General features: G+C 39.9%; 1 protein-coding gene across 1 annotated transcript in view; it reads left to right on the top strand.

Annotated features, from left to right (window-relative positions):
* LOC132543181 (uncharacterized) overlaps positions 1 to 14,523 on the top strand; it is a 30,366-nt gene extending 15,843 nt beyond the window's left edge. The window contains exons 4-16 of the mRNA XM_060206650.1: positions 1,903 to 2,011; positions 2,268 to 2,384; positions 2,583 to 2,604; positions 3,949 to 4,077; positions 5,606 to 5,745; positions 6,251 to 6,418; positions 7,527 to 7,651; positions 8,758 to 8,900; positions 9,058 to 9,128; positions 10,584 to 10,710; positions 12,490 to 12,774; positions 13,294 to 13,464; positions 14,210 to 14,523. Of these exons, the coding sequence (XP_060062633.1) occupies positions 1,903 to 2,011; positions 2,268 to 2,384; positions 2,583 to 2,604; positions 3,949 to 4,077; positions 5,606 to 5,745; positions 6,251 to 6,418; positions 7,527 to 7,651; positions 8,758 to 8,900; positions 9,058 to 9,128; positions 10,584 to 10,710; positions 12,490 to 12,774; positions 13,294 to 13,464; positions 14,210 to 14,523 (1,921 nt within the window). The remainder of the gene's footprint in view (positions 1 to 1,902; positions 2,012 to 2,267; positions 2,385 to 2,582; positions 2,605 to 3,948; positions 4,078 to 5,605; positions 5,746 to 6,250; positions 6,419 to 7,526; positions 7,652 to 8,757; positions 8,901 to 9,057; positions 9,129 to 10,583; positions 10,711 to 12,489; positions 12,775 to 13,293; positions 13,465 to 14,209) is intronic.
* The last annotated feature ends 844 nt before the right edge of the window (positions 14,524 to 15,367 follow it).

Raw genomic sequence — 15,367 nt, 5'->3', positions numbered from 1 at the left:
TAACAACACAGAAGATACCGAGTACATAGAGAGCTTTCGTGGTAACAACACAGAAGATACCGAGCAACATAGAGAGCTTTCGTGGTAACAACACAGAAGATACCGAGTACATAGAGAGCATTCGTGGTAACAACACAGAAGATTCCGAGTAACAGCAGAGATCTTTCGTGGTAACAACACAGAAGATACCGAGTAACATAGAGAGCTTTCGTGGTAACAACACAGAAGATACCGAGTAACATAGAGAACTTTCGTGGTAACAACACAGAAGATACCGAGTAACATAGAGAGCTTTCGTGGTAACAACACAGAAGATACCGAGTAATATAGAGAGCTTTCGTGGTAACAACACAGAAGATACCGAGTAACATAGAGAGCTTTCGTGGTAACAACACAGAAGATACCGAGTAACATAGAGAGCTTTCGAGGTAACAACACATAAGATACCGAGTAACAGCATAGAGCTTTCGTGGTTACAACACAGTAGATACCGAGTAACATAGAGAGCTTTCGTGGTAACAACACAGAAGATATCGAGTAACAGCAGAGAATATTTGTGGTAACAGGAAAGAATAATCTTGGTTCTTTTTTCTATGAATTCATTAAATAAACATGTTTTCAGTTTCACCAGTCATATTTTAAATTTCGGAATACTTTTTTTAGAAAAGACATCTTGTGGTTCTTAAACTGACATAGTGGTACAATAATATTAAACTATTTGAAACTGTAAATGCTAACAGTAGAATGTCCCTTGGCTGATGATAAAATTCAGAATTGATGCCTGTTTTGAATCGCTGTTACTTTAAAGATAAATAAAACATAGCAAACAAATTGAAATGGAAGCATTGTAGTAGCGGCCGATTCTATTCGTTACCTTATAGAATAACAATCGAAGTGTGTATACTCCCAAAATAATATTTTGTGAAACCAAAAAGAAAATTGATAGTTTGTCACAAAAGTTGTTTTCTTGCTTTTGACTGGAACAATTTTAAGATTGTAAGCATCTTCAAGTATTGAAATTTAGGACAACTTCTGATATTGACACAAATATAATTGTAAATATCCTTGACCTCATTAAAATGATTGTAATCGTTTGTCTCAGACTCTAAATTCTATTCTGTACAATTTAACAACTGCAAAATTATGAAATCGCAAAGCTACTTTTTTTAATAATCATATTAAGGTAGCAGTACACAGTTTGTTCATTAGATTACCCCACTGTAAAGGTTTTAATTAATTTAAAATTGAAAAAATAAATCCTTTCTAAAATTGGTCCTGTCATGTTAAAGTGGATAACGTGGGGTTTCATTTTTTTCGGAATAATATTTTAGCTTTGTGTTGGAGATTACTATTTGGGCAGTCTCGAATCTTTGTCTACGCACCAAAATCTAGCTTTACAGGAAGTGAATTTTTCATAGTCTTTACACGTGGTCATGTTATGAAGGATTTCCGAGTTGGAATTTGCTGAAATATAAGAACTTTGTTACCACGACAGTGTTGTTGATTTTAAGATAGGTGTTCAGAATTAAATTTCTTCTAGAAAGTTGTAGTGTTAGGTTGGAATTAGCAGTATTTTTGCATTTTTAGCATTTTTTCAGTAGGTAACCATGACAATCAAATGTCAGAAATCAGAGGAAATTTTCTTTTTACACAAATTTCATCTCTCTACTGTTAATGTAATGGTTGTGTAGTTTATAAACATATATACATGTAATGATGTATTTTTCATAACCAATCTGCTATGCCTGTATATTTCAAACATGACCAAAAATTTCAGGAAAAATGCAAATAAACTGTTTCCTGCTACCTTAGATTCACATTTCATTTTCCAATCTTGGATCCTAGAGTTTCCATTCATTTGACCTATGACCTGTACCTGTGACGTGTGTGTTTATGACGTAGGTGGATGGCCGATCCTCGTGGAACTCACTGGTATCATTCTCATCTGGGAGTTGAGCGTACTGACGGTCTAGCCGGGGCTCTCATTGTTTTACCAAGGCCAGAGCCAGAGGTTCGTTTTTTCTTTTTTCTTTATTTAAAAAAAATTTTTTTTTGTAAGTTTTTTGTTTTGTTTTGTGTTTTTGTTTTGTTTATTTTTTTCCCGAATTTTATATTTGAAAAGAACCAGCTCTGTCTTTGATAATATTATAATGCTGATAATTTGGCACACAAACCCGCACAAAATCCACCAATCCGAACGATACAGTGAATGGTGAAGCATCTGACGACAAATTTAACTGAACTATCAATGTGTTAACATTTGACAGAAAAATCGAATTGGCGAGTACGAATTTGACAAGGACTACGTTGTATTTCTACACGATTGGTTTCCGTTCCATTCCATTGAAATCAACAGGGAATTGGATTGGGGTCTCACGAGGCAAGTAGATGTGTTTTTGTAAAATGGAGACTTATTTTACACTGTTCAGGACCGCAGCGATTTGTATCATGAGAAGACATAAAAGGATATTCTATTTCCAATGAAGTTTGCTGAAATACAAGCTTATCATTACCCACCTTGTATACAGTCACGTTTCTCAAAGAAAATTTTAAAAGCTTATGTCAAAACATTTGTCTGGTAGATTGCTTTATGGGGTAGTGAAGGTAACAAACGTACAAACCGAGGTAACAGGACCTGGTAGATTGCTTTATGGGGTAGTGAAGGTAACAAACGTACAAACCGAGGTAACAGGACCTGGTAGATTGCTTTATGGGTAGTGAAGGTAACAAACGTACAAACCGAGGTAACAGGACCTGGTAGATTGCTTTATGGGGTAGTGAAGGTAACAAACGTACAAACCGAGGTAACAGGACCTGGTAGATTGCTTTATGGGGTAGTGAAGGTAACAAACGTACAAACCGAGGTAACAGGACCTGGTAGATTGCTTTATGGGGTAGTCAAGGTAACAAACGTACAAACCGAGGTAACAGGACCTGGTAGATTGCTTTATGGGGTAGTGAAGGTAACAAACGTACAAACCGAGGTAACAGGACCTGGTAGATTGCTTTATGGGGTAGTGAAGGTAACAAACGTACAAACCGAGGTAACAGGACCTGGTAGATTGCTTTATGGGGTAGTCAAGGTAACAAACGTACAAACCGAGGTAACAGGACCTGGTAGATTGCTTTATGGGGTAGTGAAGGTAACAAACGTACAAACCGAGGTAACAGGACCTGGTAGATTGCTTTATGGGGTAGTGAAGGTAACAAACGTACAAACCGAGGTAACAGGACCTGGTAGATTGCTTTATGGGGTAGTGAAGGTAACAAACGTACAAACCGAGGTAACAGGACCTGGTAGATTGCTTTATGGGGTAGTGAAGGTAACAAACGTACAAACCGAGGTAACAGGACCTGGTAGATTGCTTTATGGGGTAGTGAAGGTAACAAACGTACAAACCGAGGTAACAGGACCTGGTAGATTGCTTTATGGGGTAGTCAAGGTAACAATCGTACAAACCGAGGTAACAGGACCTGGTAGATTGCTTTATGGGGTAGTGAAGGTAACAAACGTACAAACCGAGGTAACAGGACCTGGTAGATTGCTTTATGGGGTAGTGAGGGTAACAAACGTACAAACCGAGGTAACAGGACCTGGTAGATTGCTTTATGGGGTAGTGAAGGTAACAAACGTACAAACCGAGGTAACAGGACCTGGTAGATTGCTTTATGGGGTAGTGAAGGTAACAAACGTACAAACCGAGGTAACAGGACCTGGTAGATTGAGGTAATCCAATGGTGATAAGAGGACCTGGTAGATTGAGATAACAGGACCTGGTAGATTGAGGTAATCCAATGGTGATAAGAGGACCTGGTAGATTGAGGTAACAGGACCTGGTAGATTGAGGTAATCCAATGGTGTATTGCTTTATGGTAGTGAAGGTACCTGGTACAAGATATGAGGTAACAGGACCTGGTAGATTGAGGTAATCCAATGTACATTTTCAGCTACTCATATGGGTAATCCTGGTGACGAAGGTGAGTTTTACCCAATGTTACACCTACAACGCAAGTACAGACAGGACCTGGTGTGGGTAATCACCACATTTTCAGCTACTCATATGGCAACCACAAAAGGTGAGTTACACTCAAAGATAGCATCTAATGGAAAAGGTGAGCCTGTATTCAATAGGACAAAAACACCAAACAGTCTACCATACAACCACACCAAACAGCCTACCATACAAACATACCAAACAGCCTACCATACAAACATACCAAACAGCCTACCATACAACCACACCAAACAGCCTACCATACAACAACACCAAACAGCCTTACATACAAACACACCAAACAGCCTCACACACATCCACACCAAACAGCCTACCATACAACAACACCAAACAGCCTACCATACAACACATCAAACAGCCTGCCATACAACCACACCAAACAGCCTCACACACAACCACACCAAACAGCCTACCATACAACCACACCAAACAGCCTACCATACAACACATCAAACAGCCTACCATACAACCACACCAAACAGCCTCACACACAACCACACCAAACAGCCTACCATACAACCACACCAAACAGCCTCACACACAACCACACCAAACAGCCTACCATACAACCACACCAAACAGCCTACCATACAACCACACCAAACAGCCTAATACGCAAACACAAAAAAAAACAGCTAACCACACAACCACACCAAACAGCCTACCATACAACCACACAAAACAGCCTTACATACAATCACACGAAACAGCCTTACATACAACCACACCAAACAGCCTTACATACAAACACACCAAACAGCCTACCATACAACCACACCAAACAGCCTACCATACAACACATCAAACAGCCTTACATACAACCACACCACACAGCCTACCATACAACCACACCAAACAGCCTACCATACAACCACACCAAACAGCCTTACATACAAACACACCAAATAGCCTACCATACAACCACACCAAACAGCCTACCATACAAACACACCAAACAGCCTACCATACAACCACACCAAACAGCCTACCACAAAAACACACCAAATAGCCTACCATACAACCACACCAAACAGCCTACCACACAAACACACCAAACAGCCTACCATACAACCACACCAAACAGCCTACCATACAACCACACCAAACAGCCTACCATACAACCACACCAAACAGCCTACCATACAACCACACCAAACAGCCTACTACACAAACACACCAAACAGCTTTACATACAAACACACCAAACAACCAGACGTTATCCCGAACTAAATCAAGTAGAATATAAGTTTGATTATTGATAATTAATCCTTATAAAACTTTTTAAAAAATTTAAAATAGTGCTTTCCTTCCTTCTTTGTCTCCTTGAATTTTTGTGGTGTCCCACAATCCTTTGCAATAAATGCGCTTTGTGCTTTGTGTTCAATCTTCCGTCGTTAAGTTTCCTTAATATGGGATTTTATTTATTTTTTTTTTGCGTTCAAATTTCCAAGAGTTAGTATCGATGTGTTCATATAAATCGATATTTCCATCACACGCGATAATTTAACGTCAGTTCTTTCTTTTCACACTTTGTTAAATATAGTATGAGTTTAACATCTTATGTAAAATATTATTTATCACCAAATTAGGCCACACCTTCCATAATTCAATCGACGGTGACATCGAGGCGCTACCTCTTGAGACCTTCGAGGTTAAGAGGAACTCCTACTACCGGTTCCGGTTGGTCAATGCCGGGATGTTGTTTGCCTTCCGGTTTTCTTTTGATCAGGTATTAAATTATCACGTTATTGAATCACTTTTATTGTAAATCAGTTTAAATACACTTCATTATTTCTGTCAGGACTCTGTGCCGTTCTGATGGGGTTTGTCGTCCTGTGAACAGCCAGTCAATTTGGGACCGGATTTTCTTGTATACATCACTGCAAAGCATACCAAGTCAGCAAAGACTTGTCCGTTTCTCAGTTTCATGAGAAACACAAATCTCCGTGTGTAGGGAGCGCCGAACTTCTCACCTCAGATCTTCATCTGATGTTTCAAAGGCCAATATTCTAATTGACTGAGCTATCGTTTTCCCTTGACAGAGCTCTGTGGCATCCTGACGAGAACCTGTGGCGTTCTAAAAATACCAAACGACATCCCACGCGATAAGCGGGAGGTAGTACTGCTAAAGTAAATAAAACTGATAAAACCACTTTAATGAAGTGATTTAAAATTTCATTGTGCATGTTTCCCGCTCATGTTTTGTATTTTTAGTTAAATTGTCTTATTCACAGCACGATGTACAAGTTATTGCAGTGGACGGAAATGACGTCATTACAACGGCGGCAGAGTCGATCATTATTAATACCGGAGAGCGTGTCGATATTGTTCTCTACGCAGGCGCAGAACAGAAAAATTACTGGATTCGAGGGGAAACATTAGAGGCTACTGCTAACGGAGAGGTACATCATTTTCAACATGAGGGTTGAATGGTTGTATCGTTACCAGAGATACGTTAGAGGTCACTGTCAGCAGAGAGGTTGTATCGTTACCAGAGAGACGTTAGAGGTCACTGTCAGCAGAGAGGTTGTATCGTTACCAGAGAGACGTTAGAGGTCACTGTCAGCAGAGAGGTTGTATCGTTACCAGAGAGACGTTAATGGTCACTGTCAGTAGAGAGGTTGTATCGTTACCAGAGAGGCGTTAGAGGTCACTGTCAGTAGAGAGGTTGTATCGTTACCAGAGAGACGTTAATGGTCAGTGTCAGCAGAGAGGTTGTATCGTTACCAGAGAGACGTTAATGGTCAGTGTCAGTAGAGAGGTTGTATCGTTACCAGAGAGACGTTAGATATCACTGTCAGTAGAGAGGTTGTATCGTTACCAGAGAGACGTTAGAGGTCACTGTCAGTAGAGAGGTTGTATCGTTACCAGAGAGACGTTAGAGTTCAGTGCCAGTAGAGAGGATGTATCGTTACCAAGGAAAAGTTACAGGTCACTGTCAGTAGAGAGGTTGTATTGTTACCAGGCAAAACATTAGAGGTCACAGTCAGTAGAGAGGTTATATCATTACCAAGGAAAAGTTACAGGTCACTGTCAGTAGAGAGGTTGTATTGTTACCAGGGAAACGTCAGAGGTCACTGCCAGTAGAGAGGTTGTATCGTTACCAGGGAAACGTTAGAGGTCACTGTTAGTAGAGAGGTTGTATCGTTACCAGGCAAAACATTAGAGGTCACTGTCAGTAGAGAGGTTATATCGTTACCAAGGAAAAGTTACAGGTCACTGTCAGTAGAGAGGTTGTATCGTTACCAGGGAAACGTCAGAGGTCACTGCCAGTAGAGAGGTTGTATCGTTACCAGGGAAACGTTAGAGGTCACTGGCGTTAGAGAGGTTTCGTAAATTACACATTTTCCGTTGGCGTTCCCAAAGTAAGCTCGATTCTGATTCTATTGTCTCAATATTGATATGAAAATATGATGAAAAATAGCATGTCAACTGAATTCATCGCTGTTATGCTTTGTTTGTCAGTATTTCTCCACATTGTATTACTCCGCCATGATATTACAATTTCAGGAAGTAGTCCCGGGTAAGGCGTTTGCTATCCTCCATTACTCGAATGCTAGCGATGACCCGCCGACCACAGAGAGAGCAGAATGTACGAAAGAAGATCCGTGTCGGGTGATAAACTGTCCATTTGGGTAAGTACTTCAACACCTCGACCACCACTAGATACTTATCCCCGCCTACGTCGACAAAAGCGCGTGAAGACAACCATCGCGATAGGTCCCTTGAACACATATTCCCTTTTCCTTTTCATAGTAACGTCATCCTTCGTGAAGAAAAACATCATAATTATTTTCTTGTGAAATTTTCTCGATGCATTTCCTTACTGACGTCATATCCTGTAAGCATGCACTAGCTAAGTTAGACACTCTAGTGAGGTTTCTGGAACTCCTCTGCATCACACAGCAGTTTCGTCCTTCTATGACTCGTCACTGATGCCTAGTGAGAGCCTAAGTTTTTTTTATTCAAAAGAGGAGGAAAATCCAAAGTGATCCGGAAAAATATGTCAAAATCTTAGTGGGGAGTTCCACTTGCTCTGATCATCTTAGCAATTGTTATATGTCTGGCACGTGTATAATCTGAACCCTTCAACTATTCAAATGGATTCAAACGAGGCAAACTGATTTGGGGTTTGTCGATATGCATGATTAATTTACCAAAACAAACAACAGACATCTTCTTGCAAACATATATACAGAGTTCGAAAAAGAGGAAACAAAATACAGGATTATGATACAGTGTAGACTTAACACAGGATTATGATACAGTGTAGACTTAACACAGGATTATGATACAGTGTAGACTTAACACAGGATTACGATACAGTGTAGACTTAACACAGGATTACGATACAGTGTAGACTTAACACAGGATTACGATACAGTGTAGACTTAACACAGGATTATGATACAGTGTAGATTTAACACAGCATTACGATACAGTGTAGACTTAACACAGGATTATGATACAGTGTAGACTTAACACAGGATTACGATACAGTGTAGACTTAACACAGGATTATGATACAGTGTAGACTTAACACAGGATTATGATACAGTGTAGACTAATTACAGGATTACGATACAGTGTAGACTTAACACAGGATTATGATACAGTGTAGACTTAACACAGGATTACGCTTCAGTGTAAACTCAATACAGGATTACGATAGAGTGTAGACTAAATACAGCATTACGATACAGTGTAGACTATAAATGTAAAACTATGGTGATATTTACAGACAGTTTCCTGACAACTATAACCGCGAATGTATGCCCATATCAGACTTAAAATCCACTGCTGAACAAATGGAATCTCATCCAGTTCCTTCCGCTGAATCAACAGAGGAATTCGATGAAATATTCGTCAATTTCCACTTTTCATGTGAGTAGAATTCTTTTCAGGAATTAGTTATACATGTTATGTAATTTATGACAGGAGCCAGTCTAATTTTTGAAGTGAAATATCTTTTTTTAAAATATGTGTTCAAATTTTTACCGTTTTTTTTCTGCAGTGTAAATATTTTCTTGTATATTTACAGCCGGGGCGGATGTCCCATTTACTGCTTCCGTGAATGGTCATAAATACATCCCTTTCTCCGCCCCACCACAGGTAATGTACATCATATATCTATATTTATCCCCTTCTCCGCCCCACCACAGGTAACGTACATCATATATCTATATTTATCCCTTTCTCCGCCCCACCACAGGTAACGTACATCATATATCTATATTTATCCCCTTCTCCGCCCCACCACAGGTAACGTACATCATATATCTATATTTATCCCCTTCTCCGCCCCACCACAGGTAACGTACATTATATATCTATATTTATCCCCTTCTCACAGGTAACGTACATCATATATCTATATTTATCCCCTTCTCCGCCCCACCACAGGTAACGTACATCATATATCTATATTTATCCCCTTCTCCGCCCCACCACAGGTAACGTACATCATATATCTATATTTATCCCCTTCTCCGCCCCACCACAGGTAACGTACATCATATATCTATATTTATCCCCTTCTCCGCCCCACCACAGGTAACGTACATCATATATCTATATTTATCCCTTTCTCCGCCCCACCACAGGTAACGTACATCTTATATCTATATTTATCCCTTTCTTGGCCCCACCACAGGTAACGTATATCATATATCTTTATTTATCCCCTTCTTGGCCCCACCACAGGTAACGTACATTATATAACTACATTTATCCCCTTCTCCGCCCCACCACAGGTAACGAACATCATATATCTATATTTATCCCTTTCTCCGCCCCACCACAGGTAACGTACATCATATATCTATATTTATCCCTTTCTCCGCCCCACCACAGGTAACGTACATCATATATCTATATTTATCCCTTTCTCCGCCCCACCACAGGTAACGTACATCATATATCTATATTTATCCCTTTCTTGACCCCACCACAGGTAACGTACATCATATATCTATATTTATCCCTTTCTTGGCCCCACCACAGGTAAAATAAATGTAGTCATTAGAATTATTCCTAACTCGATGTTGTCATTAGAACTACTCCTCACTCAGTGCTAATAATTACTAGGTCAATGCTACCAATAAAATAATTACTAGGTCAATGCTACCATTAGAATAATGCCTAGCTCAATGTTACCACTAGAATAATGCCTAGCTCAATGTTACCACTAGAATAATGCCTAGCTCAATGTTACCACTAGAATAATGCCTAGCTCAATGTTACCATTAGAATAATGCCTAGCTCAATGTTACCACTAGAATAATGCCTAGCTCAATGCTACCGTTAGAATAGTGCCTAAATTACATCATATATGCTCCTACTACATAATACCAAATGATGGTGTAAATTAACGCAATGATCAAGAAATTCGTGGTAACCGTTTTGTCAACAACAGGGTTTGGTAGTTTGTTAATTTGTTTTGTGTTATTTTTGTTTGAATGTTTTGTTTTTGTTTTCATCACTTATCAAATCATTTAATTTTGTCCATTTTCCTTTCTTACTTAATATGTCTACTATTGATTGACTGTGAGAAGTATCCGTTTGTAGATCTACCCAACGGGGAACGACACACATGCCTCTTGTGACGATGAGGACTGTAGTGACAACTGTCACTGTTCCTACAAAATCAAGATTGACCTAGGCAAAACTATACAGGTTGTCTTCCTCAATCAAGGTTAGAGTTTAAAACATTTAGATTTTTTCCTCATTCAAGTTTCTTGAATAAAGGTTAACGTCTAAGAATTGTAACGTGGGTCTCCCTCAAACAAGGTTAGAATCAACAAGCAGCTGTTCCACTCATTAATCTCCACTACAGATTACATTCTACAAGTGTACCACCCATCAATTTCCAATACTAATTAACGTCTTCCGGTGTACCACCCATCAATCTCCACTAGTGTACCACCCATCAATCTCCACCAGTGTACCACCCATCAATCTCCACTAGTGTACCACCAATCCATCTCCACCCATGTACCATCAATCCATCACCACCAGTGTACCACCCACCCATCTCCTCCAGTGTACCACCCATCCATCTCCACCAGTGTACCTACCATCCATCTCCACCAATGTACCACCCATTCATCTCCACCAGTGTACCACTCATCCATCTCCACCAGTGTACCACCAATAAATCACCACCAGTGTACCACCCATCAATCTCCATCAGTATACCACCAATAAATCACCACCCGTGTACCACTCATCAATCTCCACCAGTGTACCACCCATCAATCTCCACCACTGTACCACCCATCAATCTCCATCAGTGTACCACCCATCAATCTCAATCAGTGTACCACCCATCCATCTCCACCAGTGTACCACCCATCAATCTCCATCAGTGTACCACCCATCAATCTCCACCGCTGTACCACCCATCAATCTCCACCAGTGTACCACCCATCAATCTCCATCAGTGTACCACCCATCAATCTCCACCGCTGTACCACCCATCAATCTCCACCACTGTACCACCCATCAATCTCCACCAGTGTACCACCCATCCATCTCCACCAGTGTACCACCCACCAGTGTACCACCCATCCATCTCCACCAGTGTACCACCCATCAATCTCCACCAGTGTACCACCCATCCATCTCCACCAGTGTACCACCCATCAATCTCCACCAGTGTACCACCCATCCATCTCCACCGGTGTACCACCAATCAATCTTCACCTGTGTACCACCCATCAATCTCCTCCATTCTACCACCCATCCATCTCCACCGGTGTACCACCCATCAATCTCCATCAGTGTACCGCCCATCAATCTCCACCAGTGTACCGCCCATCAAGCTCCAATACAGATTAACGTCCACCGGTGTACCACCCATCCATCTCCACCGGTGTACCATCAATCAATCTCCACCAGTCTACCACCCATCAATCTCCACCACTGTACCACCCATCAATCTCCTCCAGTGTACCACCCATCCATCTCCACCAGTGTACCACCCATCAATCTCCACCACTGTACCACCCATCCATCTCCATCAGTCTACACCCATCAATCTCCACCAGTATACCACCCATCAATCTCCATCAGTGTACCACCCATCAATCTCCACCAGTGTATCACACATCCATCTCCACCAGTGTACCACCCATCCATCTCCACCAGTGTACCACCCATCAGTCTCCACCAGTGTATCACCCATCAGTCTCCACCAGTGTACCACTCATCCATCTCCACCGGTGTACCACCCATCCATCTCCACCGGTGTACCACCCATCAATTTCCACCGGTGTACCACTCATCAATCTCCACCAGTGTACCACCCATCCATCTCCACCAGTGTACCACCCATCAATCTCCACCAGTGTACCACCACCCATCCATCTCCACCAGTTTTTTGGTAATATCATCTTACAGAGAACCTGTAATCAGTTTCATGATGGTCACTGTCGGGAACTCTTTCAATTCAAAGAAACAAATCTATTTTTAGACGATGCAGTTTTTGGAATGGCACATCCCGTCCACATGCACGGCCATCACTTCCACGTGTTGAAAACTGTGTACCCTACCTATGTCCCGGAAACTGGAAAGATTGCGGAAGAAAATACGGATATTTTGTGTAACACTCAAAGTTGTAACAATCCGCACTGGAGAAATACCTCTTGGCAACAAGGGAACGTTCCAGGGCTTAATCTTGATAACCCGCCAATGAAGGATACAATCATAGTACCAAGGAAGGGATATGTCGTGACGCGCATCCGGTCCGATAACCCAGGTTAGCAGCCATTGTTTTTTCAGTGTTAGGACTAAGATGATTCATTAATTGTCCCTAAATTCATCGTTACATAAAGTCATTATCAGTAATCCTTAGTGTAGATTTTGTTTGATTTTGCATTGTTTAACGTCCTATCAACAGCTGAGGACATTTCATTTCTGTGTATGCGATGTGAGAGCACGTGCAGCGTTGGGTTTGTTTGTTTGTTGGAGACTGATATACGTTCCAGTCTCTTAAATTATCAGATATATAAATTAACGAAATTGATTAAATTATAGGTCTAGTGCACCTACCCATCTAGATTTTTACTTTTCTTTCGAACAATTTCAATTTTCCTCAGTCTCCTATGCTTCAGATTTAGGCACTTATTATTACTGACGAATCCTAGAAGGCCAAAACAGCTGCATAATGTAGTTTAATCATTTGGCTCGACTGTCCTAAAGTCATAAGATGTATTGAAAAGGTGCTGTTCATTTTGTGTGTGTTTTGTACAAATTCCTTTCACGATTCTATTCTAAGGATACTGGTTTATGCATTGTCACATTGAGATGCACCAGATCTCCGGGATGGCCGTCCTGTTGCAGGAGGGAGAAACCTCGGACATGAATCCAGTCCCCGAAGGATTTCCGACGTGTGGAGATTTCAATTTCTCTGAAGATGAGTTCAAAAGGTTAACTGCTGGGGTGAAAAGTAAGGAATACAGCGTAATGTTCTATATAAAACAAAACGAATCTATATTCAGATATAAACGTTCCATGCCTTCACCTGGTGACAAACTCGTCCACAGTGTAAACAGATATAAACGTAATATCCCTTCAATTGGTAACAAACTCGTCCACAATGTAAACAGATATAAATGTTATATTACTACACCTGGTAACAAACTCGTCCACAATGTAAACAGATATAAATGTTATATTACTACACCTGGTAACAAACTCGTCCACAATGTAAACAGATATAAATGTTATATTACTACACCTGGTAACAAACTCGTCCACAATGTAAACAGATATAAATGTTATATTACTACACCTGGTAACAAACTCGTCCACAATGTAAACAGATATAAATGTTATATTACTACACCTGGTAACAATCTCGTCCACAGTGTAAACAGATATAAATGTTATATTACTACACCTGGTAACAAACTCGTCCACAATGTAAACAGATATAAATGTTATATTACTACACCTGGTAACAAACTCGTCCACAATGTAAACAGATATAAATGTTATATTACTACACCTGGTAACAAACTCGTCCACAATGTAAACAGATATAAATGTTATATTACTACACCTGGTAACAATCTCGTCCACAGTGTAAACAGATATTAATGTTATTTTACTACACCTGGTAACAAACTCGTCCACAGTGTAAACAGATACCACACAAAAGTAATATCTCACCACGTTTCTATATATTACAGAGAATGGTCGCAGACACAAGTATATGCGCAGCGAAGAAAAACATCATCATCATCATCATTCGTGGTTCCGTCATGACTATTTCAAAAAATACCTGCATCACAGGAAAATCTACGTCATTATTGTATCTGTACTTCTTACTGTCAATATTGTTACCTTTGTTATTATTGGAGTACTTAAAAGGAAGTTAGCCCGACAAAATCAGCAGGTAGAGAACAAACGAGGGCAAATTAACAAGGCATTGGTGTTTGATTCCATTCAACAACTCAACAAAGGCAAAAGCTCAAGTTTATCGGAAAAATATCAATCTTCGTGAATAGTGTAATGTATAGGGAATGTGGATCATAGGAAAAAGTGAAAATATGATCCTTTGTGTGAACATATGTGATCACCTTGATCGGAACATAATGAATGAAAAAAAATACTGAGGTTTATAATTGATTAATTAGTAATTAATGGATTGTATCGCTACATGTATGTCGAAATTATTATCACAGTGAAACAACGTTAACACAGGCGTGGTCGTGTGTTCAGTAATCTCAATCGTTTGGCGTTTTTCTGTAATTACCAAGTTTGTTTTTTTTTTTTTTACATCATCAGCATCATGACGTCATAGGCTACCACGGAGTCATACTATAAAAAGCATGTAATCTGATACATACATTTTTTGACCTAAAGACTGAATTGGTGTGATTATCATTTAAACAAAGTTGTAACAATATCCGACAGCAGACACGATATGTTAGAAACGCGATAATCCATATGTATCTCACTGCATGTATTAGAAACAAAAGTTTTGTTTCTGAAATTCAATTCTAATGTTTGCCTCATCAAGTGATTGCGTAAGTGTTTTTATACCATCTGTGGTCTCAGTATTCGCTGTATTACGGTTTAACCATTGATTATATATGTATATAGGAAACAATAATAATAAAAAAAAAATCCTGCGCTATCGTTATGTCTTTGAATCTTTGGAACATAGAACAACATGTTACATTCACTTCCCAAAATAAGTCACACTTTTGTTTCTGTTTGTCAAGAAAACATAGGACAGCAGCATCGCTTTAAGTAATACGCTGTCTTCTCGGCTGTGAAGGTAGCGTTATTTGAACTCCATGATTTGTAAGAAAACGCTCATCAAAAAGATGTCCAAAATGTAT

The sequence above is a fragment of the Ylistrum balloti genome, unplaced genomic scaffold, assembly GCF_031769215.1.
Source record: "Ylistrum balloti isolate Yb309-2 unplaced genomic scaffold, AGI_CSIRO_Ybal_v1 Utg369742, whole genome shotgun sequence".
Classification (NCBI taxonomy): domain Eukaryota; kingdom Metazoa; phylum Mollusca; class Bivalvia; order Pectinida; family Pectinidae; genus Ylistrum; species Ylistrum balloti.
The sequence above is the reverse complement of the archived record's forward strand: the minus strand, read 5'-3'. Positions and strand labels throughout refer to the sequence as shown.